General features: G+C 40.3%; 1 protein-coding gene across 1 annotated transcript in view; it reads left to right on the top strand.

Moving 5' to 3' along the window:
- LOC139218855 (carboxyl-terminal PDZ ligand of neuronal nitric oxide synthase protein) overlaps positions 1-8,805 on the top strand; it is a 47,609-nt gene extending 38,804 nt beyond the window's left edge. The window contains exon 11 of the mRNA XM_070850577.1: positions 6,701-8,805. Within this exon, the coding sequence (XP_070706678.1) occupies positions 6,701-7,268 (568 nt within the window). The 3' untranslated portion in view covers positions 7,269-8,805. The remainder of the gene's footprint in view (positions 1-6,700) is intronic.
- The last annotated feature ends 17,642 nt before the right edge of the window (positions 8,806-26,447 follow it).

Genomic DNA, 26,447 nt, shown 5'->3' with positions numbered 1-26,447 from the left:
AGCCGCACCGGCAGCCTCGTCGGCCTGTAATTTCATTGCAGTGATGTGTTCAGAGTGTAATGGACGATGTTTGTAGGCGTTTAGGTGGAGCTGGTTTTACACACTACTATGCGCTGCTGTTTAGAGGTTATGTGGTTTTATGTGTGTTCTCAGTGTCAGGCTGAATGTGTCTGTCGAGCTGCTCGACCTGTCAGTCACTGAATAATAATTCACAGGGACTCTGTCAGATAGAGTTGCTTTTTAGAATACAATTGCTTGAATTTTTAAGTTTTGCAGACACTTAGCGGTTCCAATCATACTCTTGCAGACTCCCACGTTCCTCCACCTACATGCTTAAACATCCCACACAGACATCTCACACACACACATACACACACACACACTCAAGTGGCTGTTGTGTGTTAATTTCTTAACAAAAGCAAGCTTCTTGTGCAAATTCTCTCGGGAGTTTAAATCTCCTACTTGTTTTCTTGGTTGCTTTGTGTATGTCTGTCTGTCTCAAAGCCTGAAGTGTGAAGGATATTACTGGTAACCTTCCATTCAAAGACACGACTAAATAGGAAGATAGAGATGTTTTGCTGACTCACATGTTGATCTTCAGCGCTCCTACGGGTAGTTTTTGAAATGATAACGTGCTGCTATTTGCTATTTTTTTCATGCTACTCTCCTGATTGCCTGTTTTGATGATGTTGAAGTAAATAAGCATGCTGTGCTTATGAGTCATATGTGTTGCAGACACCGTGGGGGTGTTCGTTTTGAATTCCAAACACCTTTGCTGCTTCGGTCTCCATATTGATTTTCGATTTAATTAGCCCAAGAATAAAGACCCAGCAGTGAACACACATCACTGACACTAAAAAGTGAAACCTTTAAGGACCATCCATGTTTTCATCCACTAACTAGACTTGTAGACTTCTTGAGATTTATCTCTTACTTTCCATGCAGCCATTGGTTTGCATTTATTTTAGTGAAAAGCACAGTAACTCACCAGGCTAGATAACCCATTCCAGTGAATTTTGTGGCAGTGACTTTTATTACCATCCTGTAGTGATAATGCAGTAGAAAGTTCTTCTCAGGACACCCCCGTGTTCCCGAGGTGGATAGATGAGAGGAACTATTTTGGGCACCTCCGTTTCCAGAAGTCCCATATATTTTCTCAATAGATGCACTTCCACGCCTTGGTTGGGTATGAATCTCTCCAGGTTGAATCATCAGTGCAAAACATTTACAGCTGTGCAAATACAACTGCTTCTTTGATTTAAAAAAGACAAAACAAAAAAAAGTTATACATGCCTGTGTACAAAAAATGTGCGTTGCAAAGTTTACTGTTATGCCCAATTAAAAAAATCATCCAAATGATAATTAAATTTCATGCTATCAGCAGCGATAGACAAAGATTTTGCTGTTGAATAAACAATAAAACAGCAAATTTTCAGCTTAACTCAAGTCAAAATTCAAAATTAAATTATGGCATGGTGTTTCACTCACAACTTTAAAAGTCTAAGCATTTTGTGTCCACAAGCGCTCTGATTTTTTTTTTTTTCTCCTCTGCAGCTGTGGCCAAGGCTCATGGATATTACATTTTAATATTCAGAGCCTTCTGCCATGCCAAACTGATGAAAAAAATACCCAGAGGTCTTAGAAGTTGAAATACTTTGAACTGGTGACCATAACATGAACCTAGAATTGTTGCTCTGTCAGGGAGACTTGTGTGTTTCTATCATATCTCAACAGTGAGGATATCGTTAAAAGAAAATGCTTTCAATGGGAATTCAGAATGGAGGGGGGGGGGCTGAAACCAGCAAACAGCTCCTCTCGCTCCACAACAACATTGCTGTTTGCCTCAGTGTCTGTTTGGATGCTACCACTAGGCACACCGGAGTGGCTTTAATAGGCTAAAACATGCAAAATCACTGGTGTGTGCTTTTAAAGGCTTTATAAATCCCTCACATAGCTCCCTGATCCTCTGTAGTCTAACTGTTGCCTCTCTTTGGTACAGGTGCGAGGACCCTCTCCTGCTCTTTCTCTTCCTCATCTAACCATCCCCTCATTTTCCCGTCAGTCTGCTCAAACAAACACCCAACGAGCAGGCGCTGCCTTAAACCCACAGCTCATGCGTTCCATCGTCCCGTCCCCATCCCTGTCCCCCTCATCGTTCGCTGCACCAGCCTGCCGCTCCCTAGGAGCCTGGGGGGGTTCTCTGCCACTGCCTAAGCCCCCTTCCTCTCCTCCTCTTCCTCCTCCTCATCTCCTCTGTGCTCCCTTCTCCTCCCTCTATGTGAGTATTACTCATGACTACCAGCATGTGGAACCGGTGTCTGTGGCACAAGCATGGGACTGGGCATGTGCTGAATGAAGAGTGTGGGTGTTCGCTGGCTCGTATGTGGGTCTCACCAGGGATTTTTGTGCTAATGACTGCATAAAAACCTCCATTTACATGCGGATGTGCTTCTGCAAATTCATAACCACATTAGCGGTTATGATTGAGGTAATCAGCGAGCCACACGTGTCTCATGCATGGTAGCACTGTTTTCTCCACACTTTGCTGGACTGTGAGCACTTCTTTTGTCTCTCATACTTTTGCCAAAACTAGAAGAAATGTTCCTGTCAAGATTTGATTTTTTATTGTCGGTGGAGGTTTCAGCCGAACAGTAAAGCTGTCAGAGCAGAGGCAGAAGAGACGTACCTCTTGATGTACCTGTCTTACACTGACTGTGTTACACCGGAGTTTGTGTGTATATTTATGTGTGTGTGAGTGTGTGTCTTTGTCATGTGCATGTTTTGCTTTAGTGAGCCTTACCAGATCACCTTCTTCCAGGTTGAGAATGTGATAAGAACAGCCTCAGGCAAAGGGAATCAGAGGTCTCACATACTGGACTGTTTGATGTTTTATCAGCAGCCTGTAGAAAAGCATAAGGAAAAGCATAAGGGAAATCATTTGATAGTCGTTGAATAAATAAACTGTTCTAGAAATCCTTCAACTAATCACAACAGAATTGAGAATCACGTGAAAAGGATAATGTGAATTTTGTCCTGGCAAATGTTGCTTTACAACCACAATTAAATGCACCAATTTAGAAGATGTGAAATAATGTGGTTTCAACTGCATGAACCCAAAAAGAGAATGTGACTCAGTGTGATGCATTACTTATATCTATACTTATATATGTATCACACAAGCACATTTTCAAGTGTCTGTGAGTTAATTTTCATTCCACTCTGAAATTAACTGAAACCAGTGACTGCCTCAGATGTTCTCCTTCAGCGGTAATATGAAGGACACATGAGCTGACGTAAATGGTCTGATTTGGACAAGCTCCTAATAATCTCATTTAGTGTGACAACTGTTGTGCAAAATCATGGTATAATGAGCGCAGGAAGGTTTGCGCATTGAGGGCCATTTCATTATCAAAGGTATGATTTCTGTCTGTGCACCAGCACCTACTAGGACTAGAACTACTGCACCAAAAGGTTTAGTGTGGAATATTTTTAAGTTCCATGTCCTGGAAGTATCGTTCAATCACTGTTTTCTAGTCAGACCAAGTAATCTGTCTAATATTTTACAGCTCTCAAGAGCATTAGCAAAGAAAATTTTAGATTACAGAGTAATTATCTAGTGCGTACAGGGTGTCAATAAAATAAATATTGGGTGCCTGTATTCAAGTACAAGGAAGGAAGACTTGGGGTGGAAAAAATAAGGAGTTAACAATTTTGTGCTCAAGAGGGACTTAATGAAATGAAATGAATTACACAGCAAGTATTTCTCTAGATTATATTAAACTAAAGTACCTGTTTAGAATGATAATATAATAATGTGATATATCAAATTTAAGGGTACATTAGTAATATTGCTTGGTAACAAGGTAAAGGCTATAGGATAGCAGTCTTGATACTTGAAACTGAGTACTTATTAGTATTAATATTATATATCATATTTTTATTATTAGTAGAAGCAGTAGTATTAATTTTTTTTGCATCATAGTCTGGGGAAAAGGGAACAGAACACTGGGCTCAGTCTGGGAAGAAGTGTGTATATAGCTTCTACATAAACCATAATAAAGTTTGTAGTTGAATAGGTTATGGTTTTAAACTGTGGGTTGTTAAATAATGTTCACCACCTTGTCACTGTCCTGACAGTGTAGTTACAGGGTATATTAAAGTTCATTAGAGGTTGTTTTTTTGTGGAGGGGAGATGGTTTGATTCCATTTCATGCCATAGCTGTTGTGAAAGGACATAAAGTTTAAGTCTGATGCTACACTATTTGTACCTTGTAATTATTCACTATGTAGTGGGTATTTCAAAAAGTCCCTACTGTGACCCCCCTGTTTCTTTTATTTCTTCATATGTATCTATAGGAGCCCAGTAAGTACATCCTTGGTACCTACGATGAAACAGAATTTCCAAATAAAATAGACTAGAAAAGAGAGTCTAAAGGAGAGAGACACCAGCAGCTGAGATGGCAGATGGGTTGAGTGAGACCGGAGCAAGATGAATGGAGAGACATAGAAAGAGTAATAAAAGAGAGGGATAGAAAATGCAAAGAACAGACACAGCGAGTAGAGGGAGGTGGGGCAGTGGAGTGGAGAAGGGGTGACAGAAAAGAGGAGTGCTGAGTCAAAGTTATGATAATGAGACTGGTGAGGGAAAGAGGCGGCCTGCCGCTTCATCCAGCTGCAAATTCATCTCCACAATTGGCAGCGCACACGTTCAAAAATAACTGCACGAGAAACACAGCTGAATCAAACTTTTAAATTGGACTGTTAATCTTTACAAGCCACAAAGAAACTATTACCCCAGGAAAGAAAACAATACAGAAAGTATTTAAGGGTTTGATTTTGCTTTAGAGGGAACAATGTGAGCCACTTAATCATTCATTGTTACATCCCTAATGTAATTTCCTCAAACAAAAACTTCTAGGAAAAAAAAAAAAAAAGTTCATCACCAAAAGTATCAATACATACAGATTTACAGCATAGTCAATGAAAGTAAGGTGTGCAATTAAAAACATTTGTTACTCACCTGTGGGGTAAATCCCAGCAGCAACATTTAAAGTCTCCATGCAGGCTTAGAATAACTATTGTCTGTCCCGTAATATTGTGCATAGTTAGCCAACATTTTACTTGATTTAATTTTCTTTTCATTGTATAAATTGTTGATACAAGCAACAATGCTATTATTGTAGCTTTGCTGTGGTTTTTTGTGTGTTTGCAAAAATTTTAATTTGTTATTTAGAAGGAGGGAGAGGGGAGGCTTCTTATAGGAACAGCAGTTCTTAAAGCTAAATGCTAACAACAGCTCACAATGATGGTGTTTAGCAAGTATATTATTAGCCTTATATACCATCTTAATTTACTACGTTAGCATTTGCTAATTAGCAGTAAACAAACGGTACAGCAGAGCCTGATGGAAATTTCTTTAATCATAAAATTAGAATTGAACAAATTAAAATTTGACTTGATGGTGCAAGATAAAAACTCAAAGGATCACAAGTGTTATCACGATTTATCCCGAGGGGAACGTGAATGAAAACTACAAATGTCAGCATCATGGTGACGTTAGAGAAAAAGTCAGGGGATCATCAAATCATTAGGATTCATCCCCCTGCAACCATGAATGTCTGGACCAATCCATCTAGTAGATGCTGAGATGTTTCACAGGGTAAGAGATCACCAAAGTTGGTAAACTTCATCCAGTGTGGATCGTGAACGTCTGTACAAAATGTCATGGCAGTACATTCAATAGCTAAGATATTTTTGTCTGGATGAAAGAGGTGATCCCTCTGACCGACCATCCCTACCACAATCACTAATAAAAGCTCGGAGTCTTGACTTTACGCTTTGGTGCTTTGGGTTCTTCCCTGTTAGCACGGGAAACGGTGGATAATTATCTCTGGGGTTGGTTTCCCTGCACCATTACACCCAGTCTGTCAGACTCTGTAGTTGTCAACACCAACCTTGTATAGAAGCAGAGACAGTAAATACATCAGCAAGTCACATAAGTTCATTACTGAGACCAGGATTCAACCATAGACCTGATTTCACAGGAGAACGAAGTTAACAGGCACCAGTGTAATGTAGATGGGCGGAGTCGGGCAGGAAGCGAGGCTTGTTAGCTGGTGTGTGTCAGGACTCATTTTCCAAGAGAATGAGTGATTGTGTGTGGTTTTTGCGCACTGGTGCTTGTCACGGCATTTCTGGTGCACAATCAGGGAGACTGCAGTGTAGCTATTTCTGGTGTGCGTATGAGGAGGGGGGGGAAGCCTGCAGCTCCTTTCTCTTGCTTCTTTGCCCCCCCCCCCCTCTCTCCTAGCATTCTTTTTTTATCTTTGGCTCTCTTTTTTTCCCTGTCTCTTTATTTTCTCAACAGGGGAGCTGTGGGATGGAGATAAGTCCCTAGACAGCCAACACAACAGAGAGCTTGCAAAAAAGAGAGAGAGTTACAGTCTTGTGTAGTAACAGCTTGCGTCAGAGTACACTCGGGTTAATGGGGTATAATGTGACTGATGGAGAGGAAAAGTGGTTTGAGGCTTATTCTCGCACACCTGCTTGGTAGAAAGAAATGATTATGCTGAATCTGAATGAGCCAAATGAGAACAATGACAGAGTGCTCGTGGATGTGCTGTACATCTCTCAACATGTTAACCAATAAAGGCATTTTGTCAGACTTCATTAACCAGTGCCTCTCCTCTCTCCCCGGCAGGAGTAAACAGATGATCCCTAAACTTGATCCCCCTCCGCCCTCCATGAACCGGAAGCGGGCCAGCAGGACCTTGTCTCCGGCATCAGAAGTCACAGCTGTGTCCACGCCAGGAGAGGTCACTGCTAACGATGCAGCCCCCAGCCGCAGCAGCAGCCTGTCATTCCCAGACATCACCCCCAGCTCATTGTCATCAGCTGATTTCCACTCGCTCAGCAACGGCGAGAGCAGCTCCTGCTCGGCCAGTGAGGACTCGGGCGTGCGCTCCGAGACCAAGTCCCTGCTGTCGCCGCTGCGCGACGATGACGATGACCCATTCGGGGACCGTGGGACGTTTTTAACGGCCTCCAGTGGCTGTGACAGTCCCCTGGAGGAGCGATGTGATGCGGCTCTCTCGCCCTCTGAGCCGTACCCTGCTGAGCCCTCCACCCTCGTCTCGCAGTCGGACACCTTTGAGCACCCACTGCCCTTCTCCTCCCCTCTGAATGATACTTGCCTTCACATCAGTTTCTCGGAGGATGAGCTGCTGGAGAGCAACCAGGAAGACCCTAACGTCCCACAGCGGAGTTAGGAGGATGAGCTGATGGGCCCATGGAGACATTTCACTATGTCCTTCAATCAGCTTTTAATGCAATACTTACTGTCAGACCCTCCTATGTTTGCACTGGGCTCCATTTCAGGACCTTTAATTATTCCGACCACTTGTGACACAGTACAGACGTAGCAAATACCAGTTACTGAAAGATAATCTATCGTATAAATTATTAGCCAATGGACAGATTTAGTATTTTTGTAATGAAATTAATGATCTAATTTACTTTTTAGTGACTAGAATGTTAAGCAGAATACATGTAGCAATTCTTGCACTGTTATGGTCACACTTAATTTACCGTAGAACTCAAAGCCGATGAGGGAACACATTATTTTTGCTAGTGGTCAACATTAAAACGTTATTTTGTATGATGCTTCGCTGTGGTGCAAACTGTTGCGGGAAATGGCATTTTCTGCAAATGTCACAGAGCGATATGCAGTGATTACGCAAATGTTGATGATGTTGGGAAGAGCCTTACCTTCTGTAAAGCACCTGATGGGATGATGGGTGCAAAGAAAAGAACAGGAAAGTCAGATAAAGGAAAAGTGGAGGATAGAAGTGAGCAGATCTAGTTGTTTTTTGGTATATACACATCCATTTGTGGCTGTGTAGAATGTTCTTTTATTTTCAGGGTTGAGTGGATTTCAGGATGTTATGTGCTACTTGTATTTCAAGGTTCTCAGACAAATAGGCCTTGCAGTGCTAGAAAATTAAGTGGAAGAGCCGAAAGGATTAGGTTTTCTGTACGCGATTGATTGGGTAGGTAGCGTGGTTGTAATACAAAGGATTTTAGTTTTGAGAAACGGCACAGGAAGAGAGGAGACACAAAAAGTCGACACAATGAGCTAACAGACGTGAAAGCTTTGAGCTCTGAGTGAGGGGGTCTCATAAATTGAGTCAATGGAAAAATAAGTATGGAATCAGAGAGGGCATTAGAGAATGACAGCTTGGATTATCATTGTCCAGTCTCCACCAATAGAGACTTACAATGATTAGTGGATTAATCAATCAGTAGATCAACAGAAAAATCATCTGAATATTAGTTTACGTTAGTTTTTAGGCATTTTAGGGGAAATATTTACTGGTTCCTTGAAATGTGAATATTTCCCGAACATCAGATGTTTTTCCAGATATTCAGTAAACTGAATATCTTTGGATTTTGGACACACTTTTTAGATTAAACAATAAAAGAATGGAAAAACATATCAAATTGATTGGTAATAAAAATGATCATTTGTTACTGTTCAAATTCCCTATTTTCCCTACATGCATGTGGGAAGACTAAAGTACCTAGTAAAGTGTTTTACTAACACTCATGTAACAGGTAGAAGTGACAATAAATGGACGTGAGAGGAAAAGCAGCTGTGGTGTGAGGAGAGAGGTGGTGCAAAGGTGCAGGTGCAAATGCAAAATGCCTATAGGCAAAGCTTTTAGCACCCAGAAACAAGGCTTTTCTCAACATCACATGTGGCAGGGAGTTATAACAGCAATAATAACTGGAAGGAAAAAAATAATAAAGAGGAATAGATGAAGAACTTGAGCATTTACCTGTGTTTTTTCCCCACATATTGTTATCCACAGTACATTTGTATTATAAGCAGAAAACCAGCTCTTAAAGAAAATGATTGCATATGTAGAGACTCTACTCACTTTACTGTTTAAATTACCAGTCACTGCATTATTCTGTTACGACACACATTTTCTTTGTTAATTCTTGTAACATAATTTTACCCACTGACTGTGGTGAATACACTGTGGGAAAATCTGGCTCTCAACTGTAAGGTATTAACATGTAGTATTTAAACAGGTGCAGCTGAGGAAATCATAACAAGCAGGTCACAGCTGGATTTAAACCACTGACTAACAATGCAACCACAGGCCCATTAAAAGAAGAAATGCTTCATCTCTCTGGTTCGAATGGGAACGAGCATAGTCTGCTCTTCTCCGCTCTTTTACGCTGCACTCATTATGATTCTTACATTCACATTTGACATCGAAGGTTTGCATCTCTCAAACTCTTTCACACATGTGCAACATTTTCGAGGCTTGCTAAGACTTTCTGTCATCTTCTCTTGAGTTGTTCTGCTCCAGGGGTACATTTGGAAAGCGAGCTGTTTCTTCTCTGTTGTCCCCAAGCCTGCGAAGCTCGCCTCTGCAGTGTACACTGTCAGTGTGAGGCAGGAATAGGTGACTGACAGGCTTAATGTGTTCAGGGCATCGGTTGGATGCAGTAATGAGAATGGAGGCGAATAGGAAATCCTTCAGCTGTAAGATGTTAGAGCTTTTATTTCCCCAGCGCCGCTCTGATGCCAGGAGTACAAACACCACCTCTGGTCCAGGCTAAACAAGAGAATTGATGTGTAGTGGCTTTTATTAGTGGCACTGGAGCCCATTTCTTCCTGTGTGCCTTCACGTCCTCCTTCAACTTGGAATTCCCCTACTGTGTAATCAATAATGCAGTATGTCTGTGTAGCTCAGGATAGCAGCCAGGAGCTGCTCCCTGCTATCTTGTTCTTTCTCTCCAGAGAGGGGGCCTCCATGAGGCTGTTCAATACCAGACTGTCTGATCTACGATCAATCCGACATACCTGCAAAGAGCCAGATCACAGCTTGATGCAGACTATTAACCTTGGCTCTGTGGCTTTGGACGGACGTCGTCCTTTATGTGCACATTCACACTGTTGAAAAGTCATTAGTCCTTTATAGACAGGAGTGAGCCTGCCAGTGATCAAAGCTTTGTGTGTGAGGCTGATGATCACAGATGGGATGAACTCGCATCATATGCCCACTTATGTTAACAGCTGCCAGTTAAAATGAAGAAAGGACGGCAGATTAGGCTTTCTTGTTACTTTTAGAGCTTTAAGAAATTTCCCAAATCATTAAAAAAATGCCTCAACAGTCTAATTTTGTTCTATTGACATAATAGTAGAAATGTGCTGTGAAAGATCAACATACCATGATTTATCAGGTTTCAGGTTCTTTCACCTTATTTACAATCTGCATTTATGGTACTGTACATCACGGTACCACATGAATAAACATTTAGGTTTAATTGGTTGTCTGGTTATCAATTATTACCAAGCACCAAAATCTTCTCAGGTGTAGGTGAAGTAAAAGATACACCTGGGCTGAGGGCATCACTGTGTTTGTCATATTTCTTTTTGAAGCTGTATTGTATTTTGAGGTCAGTCTAGAATAGGTTTACATGGTTTAATGTTCAAAAAACATTTTTTTCTTATCATAACAGACAAGGCTGCTGCAGCTGTTTCCAGCCTCTGGCTGAACGCTCCGTTTGACAAAAACAGAAACAATCTGCTGCTTCACTCTTGCTTCCAATGTCTTTGTATCACCAGAAGCTGGAGTGAGCGAGGAAAAACAATGGTGGACAGCGAGGTGGATTCAGGAGGAGGGACAGATGGCCTGCTGAAGGGCTGGAGGAGGTCACATGATCAACAGAGCCCCATCCTAAGGGGAGCCAAATCTAAACAGAGCATTTTCACAAACATGATAATACTGCACTCTGCCTTTGGATAGTCCTCAGCAAATCTGAGGGAATAATGCATTATTACACATTAATATATTACCATATTCATATTTTTATTGGTATAAACATAATACATTCATCTACAACATAATACATTTGAATGTCTGATTTTAAGGAAGCTTAACCGCATTAGTTCATGTGAATTCTACTAGTTAAAAGCTGAGTTGGCAGCCTTTTAACTGGTTTTGTTTGTTTTTCTTCATTAGCTGCCTCATTTAATTACGTAAAATGATAAACAGAACTACCAAGATGTTGGTTCAACAAGATTGAAAGTTTTCTATTACAAAATGTACTTTCAAAAGTTGCTGTGTGTTTTGCCGTTGTAGGGCAGGTTTTGGTTCATGCATCTTCCAATTCAACAAAATCCTTCTCTCGTCAAAAAGGCTTGGCCTATTTTTATTTTTCAGACCGAGCTGTGCACCCTTAGACCCCAGCAAGCAAACTGCAGGATAAAGTAAGAGAGCACTTCTATTGCAATAACTCCTGTCTAAATTTTTACATCTACATAGGAAACCAACACCTAAGCCAGCAGAGATCAGAGGTCATATAAGTCTGGAGTCCCTCCTTATCCTTTCCCACTACGCACAATGCACTCTCCACTTTGTTTCTTGCATTTGGTGTACTGGTATGTGAAACCCAGCACAAAGGCTTCAGACACAGTGGAGCGTCCCTCTCTGGCCCTGCCCAGCTAAAGGCTTGTCTCACTGTGTCATGGCTTTATTAGGAAGACAGTCATCTCAGATATGTAAACACTAGTGTCAGGCAGACAGATGGAGCTGGGAATAAGAGGAAACAGAGGTTCATCCGTGGAGACATGCAGCAGCCAGAAAGAGCATGGCTGTCATGGAGCTGATAGGCATTTCCATTTGCCTTTTTAAAGTCTGAGACAATGGGCGAGCTCTTAAATCTTCAATGTGACATTTAGATTTTTCTGACATTTATCCTGTTTCATTTTATGACAGGAGTGGTTAATGCTGCATTTATTCTCTCTATCCTCTTCTGCATGTGACATTGTCACTGAAGTGAGTACACAAACACACAGTTTATGTCTTCTCTGTTTGTCATTCCTTTTTATTAGCTCGTATCAAGCTCAGTGTCGGACACGCTGGTATAAAGTGATGTTTAGGGTCAGTGTGTTGCTTGGGGAGCCTATAAGGCACCTCTGAGTGAGGGCTTTAAGTTAGAGGTGTCTGGAGTTAGGCCCTGAAGAAGATACAATAACCCCTGGGTTCAAACCATTTCTTTTCCACAGAAATGTTTTCCTCTGCAGTCGAGTGGAGGAGAAGCACTACTCAGGGTACCCACTCTGTACTTTGCAACCTGCTTAAAAAGGTCAGCTACAATCGAAAAGCCATGAAGCTTTTGTTTACACAGATCTAATACAAGTGGCCATGTGGCTGGAAAAGTGATTTTTGCTTTTCTTTTTTTTTTTTTTATGATAATGGAGGTTGTCCAACGAAAGAAACACTATCTCAATATGTTCAGATAGTTGACAAGACCTCTGCAGGAGATATTGCTTAAGAGCTACTGCCTGGCCCGTCCAATGTGTGGCTTTTAAGGGGTCGAAGCCAAGGTCCTGAGAGAGAAAGATGAGCAGGTGGGTTGAAGTGTGTGATGTTCCCATTGGCTCCTAAAGCATCCAGCTGCAGTATGCTGATGTAAATCACATCTGTAGCAAAGCGGCAATCCAGCCTGCTTAATCAGTCTTGAGGAGAGGGATGTTTTTGGAAATATTTGCTCTCTTGCAGAGAAAGATGAGAAGATGGATACAGCTCTCATCTGTCAGCTAAATAGAAGCTACAGGCAGCCAGCCAGACAGTTTAGCTCAGCACAAAGACCAGAAATAGAGGAAATAGTCTGCCAGCACTTCTAAAGCTCACAACTTGAAACAACAGTTTTGTAAGAGTTGTGTGCAGATCCAGAACCAGTATTAATCTTTTGCCACCCACTGCTCCCTACAGAATGTTATCACAATGGAGCACTTACTCACATTGCCAGTGTTACATTGCCAGTGTTCATGTTACATAAACGTGCACGTATTTATGAATCAAACTTTTGAATTTTTTTCTTAAGTTTGACATTTTAGGAAATACTGTCTTGCTGAGAGTCGGATCAAATTTGAGGCAACAGCCAGGAGATGGTTAGCTTTGTTTAGCAGAAAGACTTCAGGAAGTTAGAGTGCCCAGCCAGGGAATAAGCTGACATATAACCCTCAGTTAAACAAGAATGTGCCAATTTGAAACTTTGTTTTTTTTAAGGAATTGAACAAACACATTATTAAATACTGTATATGTCTTTCCCAGAACTTCAAACTATTCCTTTAACCAATGATAGACACATACTCACTCAGTTTCTCACTGTCAACAAAATGCAGAGGTTAATGCATGGTGGAAGTAATAGTAACAAAGTGTAGTAAGAGGATGAAGTCGTCATGGGATAGGAGGATAAATAAAATGTGCAGATGAAAACTGCAGAGAATGATTGAACTTATGTTGTGTAAATAACAAAGTAAACAGAATTTTGTTGAAAGTAAAATATCCAGAGGCAGTCCCAGGAATATGATAATTGATGGCTTTGCACAGAAAGCAAGGAATATGGAATTACAGCATAATATTATTTTTGGCAGCTCTGACTGAAAGGTGCTGTGGTTTCTCCCAACTGCTGAAGGCAACGGGCAGCAGCTTCACATCTCCTCACAGACGATCAGAGGACAGAGGGAGGAGCACGGAAGATTACTGCATGTTCTGGAGGAGTTAACATGGGGTCGGAGGTTTGGCACCCTTTGGTCTTTGTGAGCACAGATGTGGTATGGTGCAGAATAGTAATGTGTTGGGGTTTTGTGTGTGTGTGTGTGTGTGTTTGAAAGCCTGTCAGCTGCCTGGAGCGGTTTAACGCCTGGGTCATTAGAATAAGTGCATACTGCTGTACTGTAGGTCCAAGGGAGTTTGTTCGACTCTGATTATTTTTTCGTCTGTGTTTTCACAACCTTTTAACCTTCACCAGGATACAGGAATGGCTATATGAGATATGTAAACTTTAATTAATCTTCTCACTTCAAAACATAAGTGGAAAAAAATTCTCACACCCAGCAACTTGCTCTCACTGGATGATTTATAAAACAGCCTATAAACGTTGCACACCACAGCCACCAAAATATTCACAACTCTTGTTATACAGTCCTCATTTGATCACTCCACTAGCTTACGGCTTTCTGTATTGTCACTAAACCTACATCCTTGATTCGCATTTTTAATATTGTTAGAATCTTCAAATCTCTAAATCACAACCTTATGATAACCATTTTAGCTCCTCGTTAATGTACTTCACAAAAATGTCTTCATGTTAGCAGTATACTGACCTGTTCCTGAAAACCATGATGATCACAATGATGCTCTTTTCTAATTACCCACAGGCCTTATTATCATGCAAGTATTCAAATAATCACAAAAACCAAAAAGATAACCATTGTGCCCATTTCAAAAATCTTTGTTACATAAAGCCTATTAGGGGAACTATCTCATCTCAGCATTTCTTCCTTACCATTGTTCCTCTCAGTGTGAGGAAGAATGAGTGTAATTTGTAAGAACAATTTTACCTGTTTCCCTTGGTTTCTCTGCTGTAGTCAGACCATCCAAGCAGAACAAAGCCTTTATTAGCAAATTCTCCAATGATTGTTTTCACCCATGGATTTGTTTTAATTTTAAATGATTAAAATATAAATTTTTCCACCCCTCACACATTTCCCTCAGTCTTATTTCATGTGTAAATGTGACTTGTTTAACTTGGAACAGTTTGAAACCAGCAGTGCATACTAAACACCACACTAAACCTAATGTTCACCCATCAGCTCCCAGAGTTTTGTCACCAGAGATAACTTTTTAGTGTGTTACATTGACACATTGTAAAGGCAATCGTGTATTGTGTAACTTTTTACTTACAGTTGAAAATGTGTTCCTAAATATACTGCATTTGTCACACCCATGCTTCCAAACTGAGTCTCCACCCCATTTCTGTCCTGGGTGAGAACAGTTTCAGCACAGTTTCATTTCCTCTCTGTGCTCAAATTTTATGCATGTCTTACAAGTAGAGACAGAAAACATCACACCTACCAGCAAAGTACTGTGAAGGTGATCTGTGTGTGACCACTTCATCCATACACTGAATTTCAGTCATTACAGGTTGCTCAAAGGTCACTTGTAGTGATGAATCTGCAGAGAATTATCACCTAACTCTGCACTTACCCTCAGCTCCACTAAGCTTTATAGTTTAGGGCTTCAGAAAGCTTCCAAAGAGACTGATATAAGTTGGTGGAGAGTAAAACAGAGCTAAAACAACAGCTAATATTGGGCTTATATTCATTTGGTGGTGAGGAACACAATTCTATCTGTAGCATGTGCCAACCATTACCTTATTACATTATTAGTATAAGGAACAAAGTCCTGTACGCAAGAGATCAGACAGTTATGTTGTATCTCACTGTCACTTCAGTTTACACTAAATAAATAAAATGACATTAAGTAATTTGATATTGTCTCTTGTTTTGGCTTCAAACTCACAAATCAAACTGTGTCTGAAACTCTAAATGGGGGTTGACATTTCCTCATCCAAGTCGCCCATTTCTATTACGACCTTTATAGCCCACAGAGACCAGCAATACAATTTCAGCTAACCACGCTCCATTTCTATCAGCTTTCCTTTTGTTGCCCCCTCTCCAGCCTCCCTGCCTCAGCACAAGTGTAACCACTCTGTGTTTGCCTTGGTGTTGCTAATGTGTTTCAGAGACTCTCATGGTTACCAGCAGAGTAATACTCTAAAATAAATACTAAAGGAGCATCCCCTCATTGATTTTCCAGCAGTGAACAATAATTTCATCAAGATCTTCTGTGTTTATCTTTGTGTATGTGACCTTGCTTTTAATCTGCCATCTGGACAAAATGCTGGTGGATCAGCCTCCATACAAATGGATGGTGGGTGAGAACTGCGACTGCTCTTTGCAATGGAAGAAAAATAAATGTTCATAACTTCCTTTTCCTTAAACAGCTGAGCTACAGTTCTACACCACGCTCTCCTTTTAAAGTAAATTAGTATTTATAGTATAGTATGGTGAAAGGCACGGAACTTTCATTTATCTCTTTCATTCTTACTTTAATTGCACTGATTTTTAGGGTAAAGGTTTATGTAGAAAATTAATACCGTATTTCCATTAGTTGGTCAGGAGTTAGAGAGGTTTTAAGGAAGCATAACTGTTGATGTGGTTGGGAGATGTGGTTGCTGGTGTTGAAGAACCTGGTGATGGTAAAAGCTTGTTCATGCAGTGAAAAGGCCCATTTTATCCATCCAAGCGTGCTACATGCACAGCATTCCCATGAGGTCCCACTAATGCATTTGCGTGTCCCCCTGGAGTCTAAAATCACAAAGAAATAACAAAAAAAACTAAAAATAAAAAACATTTGAATATAAATTTTAACAACTAATCGTAAACCATCCAATATTTAACATATATTTAACAAGATAAGACAAACAAATAAAACAATCAATCTTATAATGTAATATATGACAGGGGGCATTATTTCTGTATGGCATGTTAAAGTACATTTTGAAGAGAATACCTGTGGAAACTTCTTCCCTCTCTGTGAAGCTTTAATTGGCAGTTACAGATTAGCTTTAGATGAGTCGATGCTGGTCAGAATCAGTCACATACATCTTCACTTTCCAGGCAGACACCTGCCCAATACTGAACAGTATGACCAGGCTGTGCTCACTGAATGACTGTTTAAGGTCTGCAGGTTTATGCCCTCCTCATTATACTAAAGCATGAGTCAGCATTTTAAGCCCTCTCCCCTGCCCCTCCGCCTCCCTGTTCATTAAATGAGATACCTGTCACGTCTTATCAGACCCCATGTGCCTGGTCTTTATATATATGTGTGTGTATGTGTGTGTGCCTGCCTGCCAGTAATAATATCAGTGACACAGAGCGGTGAGTCAGTCAGTATAAGCTCACTCAGCGGTGCTGCTTCAGCTCTCTCCAAATCTGATGCGTTTTCACACTCAATTTATTTCATCACATCCTGAGGGGAGATCGGATTTGACTGCAGCAAGAGGGGCATCTTTGGAAGACAAAGAAAGCTCCTGCTTTCTCTGTGATTCACTTACACAAGTGAAGCTTTTTACCTTTTGTTCAGTCTTGTATGTCTTCTGATTGTGTTGTCCTTGCGTATATTGTCTGTTTAATCAGCAACCCCTGGCCACACAGTGACCTGAAATACTGTAGAGCTGTATCAATGAACACAGTGAACAATTCACGAATGCGATTATTCATTTCTGTTCTAATATCCTGTCAAATAGCAGAGGAAACACCTCATCACCTTAAACAAACAACACACTGACATAATCACCGGGTCAATAGTACAGACGCAATACATAATTTTACCATCGGTAGAAAACCATTGGGCCTCCAATCGAACCCAAGACAAAGAGCTGACCCAGTGTTGGCTCTTAAATTAGTGACTAGTGACTGTCATAGTCTACTATCGCTCTTTTCAAATGTGCCATCGTTTGTTACTGATTAATTGCAATACATTCATATTTGTATCCTTTGCAGTTTTAAATGTCATATGAACAAATAAAAATACATTTTTGACAGTTTTAAAGAACAACACTACAGGTGAATAAGGTAAAACGGTTTAACTAATAGATGTCAGCATGAAACTTTTAAAAAATCTTTTAAAATGATATATAAATCAGGCTATGAATGATATATGAACAGAACCCCCTTCAGAATATAGATAGGAATAACACTGAAAAGTCTGGTGTATATAAGTGCTACTTAAGTGGACATTTCTGACTTAGAGTCTCATTTTGAGAAAACTGAAGTAAAAACTATAAATATAAATACAGAATGCGATTTAAAGGCACATGACCTCCTACGGTCACACTTTTGTAATTGAATTCTTCCTTTATGGAGATGAATCAGATTATTCAGAGTATAGTGACAAATTGATTGGAGTGATGCTGAAGCAGCATGCGCACCACTCTCTGGAGGGACACATAGCGGGAAAGCATCACGTCGCATTTGCAGCACTCAATCTCATACTTGTCACAAAGGAAAGTGTGCAAGGACACACACACACACACACAAACATACATTTCGTGTCATAAACACAGACACACACTCGAGCCAAGGAGAATTGATTTATCTATTTCAGTAAGATTGATTTATGTCTTTTAATTTGTCCAGTTTTTTTATAGGATGGGGGGACTGTATCACCGAAGCAACTTTGTCATGTTGCCAAGCAGCAGCCACACAAAGCCACATTCATTCACCATCACCACATCAAACGCCACATCAGCACATAATGTTCTCATGCTGTTGTCTCGAAGCATAGATGAGCCTCCGAGCTCTTACTGCAGCTGTGTTTTGCCTGCCCCGCAGTGTCATCAGCCCATCAGGCTCATACAAATGGATGACTGTTCTTTGACTGCCACCTGTCCCCGACCTTGAGGAATCATTTAACAGGTCTGCCGTCTCATTTATAAGAATTCTCACTCTGACCCTTTCTTGCTCCTATTGCTTTTTGTCCTATCCTCTTATTTACGTTTTTTCTGGTTTTGTCAATACTCTTTCCCACTAAATAAATACTCTAAATATTCCCTTCCTTTACCCCCATCACCTCCTATTCATCCACATTTCAGTCAACTTTTTCCCCTAAGTTCCTCCTCTCTCTCTCTCCCTGTGTGCGTGCCTTGAACGCATCTCTAACACACCTGTTTGCATGTCCCCATGTGGGATTTCCTCGTTAGATTAAGCTGTAATTGGCGGAGGCAGATGTAACCTGAAAGGCAGAACATGAAGGCTTAATCTGTTTACTCTAATCAACTCTCAGAGCCATTTCACTCAACAGTACAACTACCAGGAGTGCACATATTCCTCTCATGTGACACTGGGAATGTTTGATGTGGATTCAGCTGCAGAATAATATGGAGAGTAGTCACATATCAGTCCCTCACTCTGCAAACAAACCTTTCATCTAGTTGTCAGTGGTGCAGGAAAAATGACTTTTTATTGCTACATTAACACACTTTGAAAACTTAATCTGAAAATGTTCATAAGATGAGAGAGTGGATAAAGTTACACATGACATGAACACCTTGTACCTCAGAGTTTTGTTTCTCTTTTGACTAAAAGGTGCTTTGTTCTTGTAAAAACTCTCATGCTTGAGGTAAAAGGCACCCAGGGGAAATATCATCCGAACTATTGCCTGAGCCCAGGGATCTTCTCAGGCTGCAGTTAATATTTGCAAAGTTTTGTGAGGTTGACTTTTTCAACTTTTCAGTTTAAGTCAGTCAAGTGCACTCTTAGTTCCACCCACCCAGTGTTGTACAGCTAGTGTTTGTCACTCATTTTGATGAGCTGTCCTCCTTAAAACATTTAACTAGACTCTAGCTGCATCTTCTGTTTATAAAATCTCTGTACGCCTTCTAAAGCTTAAATTCTCTAATTTCTTACTGTTTCACACCAATTTGAATAGGAAAATGCTTAATATTTTTTATTATAATTTTAGTGTAGAGGAAGTTGCATGTTGCATTTCCACTCTTTATGATACTGAACCCATGCACAGTGGTGCTCTAAGCTAAATGCAAATGTCATCATGCTAACATGATGATATTTAACAGGAAGGTTGTTAGTTAAACAAATACTTACTCATGCACTGAAGTACTGGACAAATTAAAGTAATGACCTGATGATGAAACTAGGTGAAAAATGACCAAAGTTATTACAATTCCTTCTGAAGGTAACATGAATGTGTGTAACAAATTTCATAACAGTCCATCCAGTAACTTTAGATATTTTACTCAAAGACACATATGTGGCTTTGGATTCATCCTCTGGGGGCAATGAATGTCAATACAAAATCCAATCTCTATGCATGGGTGTTATCAAATTTAAGAAATAATCATTAGTGAATACAATCATACTGGACGTCTTTGCAGGCAAATTCCAGATGGTATGGACATAACTGAAATTGTTTTATTGTTATTAGGCTACTTGGATGCATTTATATTATTGAAGTATACCACCCATGTTTTAGTCATTGTGTAAAGAACAGATGCTCACCACCTCCGCATCACATGTTTCTGGGAGTGTTACTAAAATAGAAAAATTGACATCACCGCAACTTTATAAAGGCTACAAAATGATGTTAAATCAGAAGGTTTATGATAAAAAAAAATTCTCTTATTCTCTTATTTTGAAAGAAATATAAATCAATGACTCATTGGATCCTTGCATGCACTGTACACACACAGGGGAAGAGAGACGAGAGTGCGACTCAGCTGAGAGCATGAGGAGCCGTGTGTAATGAAAGGATAATAGATGAAAACCCTGTTGTTGGTCTCTCTACATTTCTTCTTTTGTCTTATCTCTCTGGATACCTTCACATCTCTCCAATGTGACACAGGAGATTATTCTCTCGTCCTCGTCTTGTATTATGTGAATTCAAAAAGGATAGGACAGCAGTATGTGTGTGTGTGTGTGTATGTGTGTACACTTGGCATGGGTTGTGGTCTGTGTGAGAGAAAAAGCAAGTATGTGAAGAATGAATGAGTAACCACATACAAAAAAAGTATGTAATTAGAAAAAAATGTTTGCCTTATTTCAGATGAAACAAGCATCAAATTTTGATCAGTGTATAGCAGTGTGTCACTATTAAGACAATTTTCCATCAGCTCAGACACATTTTAACCATATTCTATTAATTATTCTTACTCTTCTGTTCTTCAGAGACAGGGAAGTGGAAAAACAGAGACTGTGGTTTGGGTGGTGTGTAATGAATGGGTGGGAGCACTTCTGTTGGTGGTTGTTGTTCTGCAAGTTTGTCTGTGTGCCTAAGATTGGCGAACTGATGTGGCACATGCATCCTTGTGTTCAAGGGCAAAGTAGTATCCTCAGTTATGGTAATTGCAGAATAATAAAGAGCATCCATCACACAGTGACGTCGATGTAGAGGACAGATCTGATTGTCAGACCATGCTGCATGAGAGGTCGAGCCCGCTGCTTTGACTGGAGTGACAGTTTCCACCCAGTCTTTTCCTGTGTGAAGAGACACACTTATGCTCCCAGCTGCCTCTTGATTCTGTATCACGTTCGCATAACGCAGACTCATTTTGACTCTTTCATGTCAGCGTGCAAGCTCTGTAGCTCTCCTGTCGTGCAAGGCGCAAAATAACTGACCAAACAACTGACACATAAGACGTCGGTAAAGATGGGGAATATCTTAGCATTCTCATGAATGCTAATTAATGCTAACTAGAAATGCTAACAAGGTAGCAGCCAATCAATGCAGCTTCTGGTTGTTGGTGGGTGCAACAGGCTCAGTGTCTCTGCTTAGCACATCAATAATGGTGTTGGTCAACCTTTATGTCTCCCTTTTGACTTTATGTGTCTGCACTAAGTTACATCAGTGAGATTATTAGATTACTGTAACTAGAAACAATAGAGGCAGCAGGAGAACAGAGACTTCAATTTGCTCCACATTTTTTCATCTATGAAGAGAGGCATTTTTTAAGATCTCTGTCTGTGGATGCCAAACAGGGGGCGAGTGGGAGGGATAAGAGGCTGAGAATAGAGGTGACAAGGGACAGAGAAGTGAAAGAACAATCAGTATTTTCCTTTGTTGAGGAGAGGAGAATATAGTGCACAAATACTACAATAATACTCTCTCTATTCTCAAATCTGTCTCGTTTTTAATATTACATCTGTAGCCCCGTGTACACTGGGGATGAGGGGAAGCCCTTCAGCTACAGCCTCTCTCAGGTGATTGACACCTGTGCTGAGTGGGATTCCCTGCCTGTGGCGAGTGCACCTGCTCACCTCACATTCCCGGGAAAGCAGCCATACCCCACCGTTCCTTTTGTCCATATGCATGTGTGCATGTGAGGGTGAACACTTACATGAACACAAAGACGTGTGTGCATATGCAAACTGTTCCCATCTGCTACATCTGATACACCTAAATGCCAAAAAATACATGTTTTTCATCTTGGAGCATTCATTGGTCAGTGTGGCATTTAAGAGGAAGGATGTGATTATTAAATGAATGCATCAGACAATCTTAATCTCTGAGAGACACTGTGACACAGAGACATCATGAATAAGTGGCATCTGTTCCTCTGATCTACCCATAGCCCCAGGAAGCCATCAACAGCCAGACAGGCTGGAAAGAAGGAAAGAGACTGATTTGCATAGCTGCTGCTAATAATGACTTGTTCTACATATGAGAGTTGTCATTTTGAATCATCCCATATAACTGTGCATTGTGTGCACTGGGTCATGAGCTTATGTAGGCAATTACAGGAGAGATATATAGTGAGCCAAGAAGATATTGACAAGTTAATGTGAGCAAAGGGCAAGCCTGAAGACACATGATACCTGGAGGCATTTATCCATTCAGTTAGTCATCCATTTCTCCATCTGAGGGATTTCCTCTGCAGAAACACAGCACCTCATTTAAACGTGCATATGTTAAAGGAGGTGTGGATGACCCTATCGTTGCATTTCAATTACCATGAAGATGCGCACTGTGGTTAATTTTATTCTCACAAACACCGTTCTGCAGCTGTAAATACTTGCAACAAATGTGTATTAATCCATGGCTGAAAATAGTCCCAACAAAGGCACTATTAACTCCTATTTAAGCATTTGCTGAAAATTACCCAGGTGTTTTAAGAGATATTCTAAATAACTTTTAACAAGACAAGTCCAGTCTACAGCCACTCCAGCACCTCTATGAGGCTATACTTAGTACTTACTTTTGCAGGTATTTGGTCATAAATCGAAGTATTGGACAAATTGAAATTTTGACCTGATTGTGGGGCTTGATTCAAAGTTAAGGGATCACAAAAGTTATTACAATTAATTCTGAAACTTTGAACATTGTCTTTGCCAAACTTTATGGCGATGCATCCAATTATTCTGTACACATTTGACTTAAAACCACAAATGTCAACTTCACAGGGGCACTAGAGGAAAAAGTGAGACAACCATCGAAGTCATTAGGATTCATCCTCGAAAGACCATGAATGTCTTGTTGAATATATCTTGTCAATCCATCCAGTAATTGTTGAGATAATTTGGTCTGGACCAAAGAAGTGGTCTATTCATGGGAATTTTTCATAATATGAAGAATATCTTGGCAGCTGTATCAAAGATTTCAAATGTGGATTCAGAAAAATTTCCAGTCTGTGTATCAACAGCCATATTGATATATTTCAGATGTAGCCGCTGGGCGATGGCAGGCACAAATCCAGGTTACCATCTTAATTTCGGCTCTCTCTTATCAATTCTCCTGGAGGGGAAGCAGTTGAGTGGCACCATCTGTCCGCTCAACTCCACCACTCCTGGCAACCTCAACTCTGATGAGCTGAGAGTGGCAAAGAGTGTTACTGGCATCCTGACAAGAAATACGTGAGTGTGTGTGGCTCTATGTGTGTGTGAGTTTGTGTGTGTATTTGAGCGTGTCTACTTGAGAGGTGTCATTATGATAAGCTACAGTATGAGTCAACCTATAATAGGTAGAAGGAGGAAGGAGCCAAGGCACATAGAGACCTGCAGAAAGAGTTTGCTCTAGATCTGCAGTGAGTCAGCAGGGCTCCTCATTCGTTAGGATAAACTCCAACATAGTTACAAAATATTTTGTTCCACAAATACAGACTTGTACAGTTCTGCTTATATAGACCAACTCTGCTAACCAGAGAACACATACAGCTTTAATGAAAAAACAACCGCACTTTACATTTGTATGTTCTTTTTCTCAGTTCAGCACATGCAAAACACACATTTGAGTGGACAAATCTAACAGATGCAAAATAGATACGTGGTAGCATCACACACACATATATATACACAGTCATTAAGTCGACATCTGTGATCACAGACCACCAGACTGTAATTGCTGTGCCCCATTATGCAGCCTGCTGCTGATGAGAGTTCAGGCTTTAACTGACTCTCAAATAGATTCAAGAGGTGGACTTAATGTTAAGAACACCTGCGCGACATAATCCAACACAATGGTCCTAACTGTGTGAAGTATTGATGTTTAATTTCAATTGAGACTGTTCAGAAAAGTGATGATTTAAGTCAATACAGTCATTTTTGGGCTGTATTTTGCAACCCCATGTGCTAGTAGTAAAGCTTATTTCTTGTTTCCATTTAGATCATTAACTCAATACATGGCTTTTCAGTTAGTTGAGTTTACAGCTCAAGGCGTTAAATTTACAACCGATATTCAGTGTCCTGAGAGGATACAATGACAATCCTCAGGCTTCCTTTAGCACCATCATCAGGTTTTCATTTATCCTTTCATATACCTCTATCTACCACATGGATTTACATAAACTTTGATACAGGTATTCATTTTGCCAAGATCCTCTGACTTTTCCTGTAGCACCACCATGAGGTTCACTTTTCTTTGCTGAAATAGCTCAGCAACAATTGGGTGTGTTACATTACGTTTGCCACAGACAATAATGGTCCCTCGACAATGACCTGTAATAACTTTGTTCTCCTGACTTTTCATCTCGTTCCATCATCCATTCAAAATTAAATTTTGTACTCTGGTTTATGAGTAAATAGCTGCCAAATGACATTCCCATCAGTCTCAGCTGCACTTTGTGTTTATTTCCAATTAGCAAAAGCCAACATGGTGAACCTGGCGAATATCATCTGCTAAACATGCTAGCATTATCATTGTAAGCATGTTAGTATGCATCTAGCTAAAGTACACCTACATAGCATGGCTGTAGACTCTTGGTCTTATTTATGTATATACAACTGTAACAGTAAATACATAAATTCACCATATTTTAAATTTACATTTAAATAACAATTTGTAGTTATTATGTCTCTTCTCAGAGAGTCAGATCAATGACATAGAAAATAATACAAGAATTTGTGGTGGGTGGGTTTTCAGAATTAAAAAGTATTAAATAGTATTCTTAGAGACACAGTCTTCCAACAATTATTTATGGTGTAAGAGTTGCTATGGTTTTGGGGGGCTTTTCCCTAATTTTAGCTTCTTGTAAAGACAATGAAACTGTCTGAAAGGTATGGAGGAACTGCAACTCATAGACATCTGAAAGACAAGTGACAAGGTTGGCGGATTAGCGCCAGAAAAAGGGCCACTCTGGGTAAAAATAAAAACTCAAGCACTTTCAAGATGGCTGGCCTCAGTTAGGCAGACACAGGTGCAAGAGAAGTGGAATAAAGATGTTGAACATGTGACTAGCAACCAATGATTCCTCATAAATACATTTCTGAATGGGAACAGAGATGGTTATGTGCACCCTTGGGACAACTGAGATTAGATAGATGGATGAGAACATTACAATTCAGAAGCAGGCACAGCCATTAGATTCATCTACAATATGAAATGATCCATAAACATGACAGGATTATTTTGAATCCCATTTGGGGGTGCTTAATCACCAAGTGAATAGACAGATGCTAAACATACCCCTGAGACAGCTGGAGAATAAGTGGACAGCAAATATCTATACTGTGTTTTGCACATGTTACAAGAGGTCAAAAATACTGAGCACCGAATGTTTTTTCTCCTCAGCAGATGGTTTAAAAGATTTCATTTTTAGACTTTTCATCCTTCAGCTGATAATGGCTTTAAAGTAGCCTGTCAGCAGCTCCACCGACGTATGACATGATTGTTTTCAGCAGGGATTTGAGAGCAAAAGACGTCATTATTCAGATGATTCTTCGTGCCTTCCTGGATGATTGCTTTGATTTTGCATCTAAGTCAAGTTTCTGATTGTTGCAATCAATTTTTGCCAAAAAGTGAAAATCGATGGGAGGTTTTTTGTGAGCAAATTTATTCGACTCTGCCGAGCTGATGTTCATGACCAGAGGACAAAGATGATATATGGGAACAAAAGCGTGATGGATATGTATGGTCAGTTCCAGCACTTAATAGATCTTCCTCTGTCGATTTCTGTGTGATCATCATGTCAGTCTGTGCAGTGACTTCTCTGATGGCTTGTATGATCTTTTAAGAAGAAGGAAGGCGTTAGATATTTGACTGTTAGATTGTGTATGTGTGTGCATGTGTACATAAGTACCAGGCAGCAGAGTGAAAAGGAAGTAAACAAAAGTTTGTCCTTCATGATGCCCTTGAAGGCCTTTTCCTCAGCCTGAATGAACACCGTCAACCCCAGCGAAACCCCTGCACCTGTTCATACACAGCTACATACAGACCAGGACACGCACACACACACACACACACACAGGTGATCTTTAGCTGACAGCTTCCTATGAATTTAAATAACAATTAGGAGAATTATCACTTTGTAAGAAACTGCAGCGTGTTAGTAAAGTTTCTTTTAATTTTCATAATTTTAGGTACAGTTCAAAAGATTATTGGGACAAAGAAAGGGACAGTGCATGTTCAGTGATTTATTCACTGGAAGACAGACATCACAGTTAATAGGAGCCCTGATTGATAGTGAGCAGCTCAAACTGCCAGAATCTCATCCATCACGTACAAGAGTAAAGCCGAATTGTAGATGAGTAAAAAGCACTCACTAAAAACCAGCATTCATAACTGATGAAT

This window comes from Pempheris klunzingeri, chromosome 19 (assembly GCF_042242105.1).
Source record: "Pempheris klunzingeri isolate RE-2024b chromosome 19, fPemKlu1.hap1, whole genome shotgun sequence".
In the NCBI taxonomy this organism is placed as follows: Eukaryota; Metazoa; Chordata; class Actinopteri; order Acropomatiformes; family Pempheridae; genus Pempheris; species Pempheris klunzingeri.
This window is presented reverse-complemented; position numbering and strand designations above follow the sequence as displayed.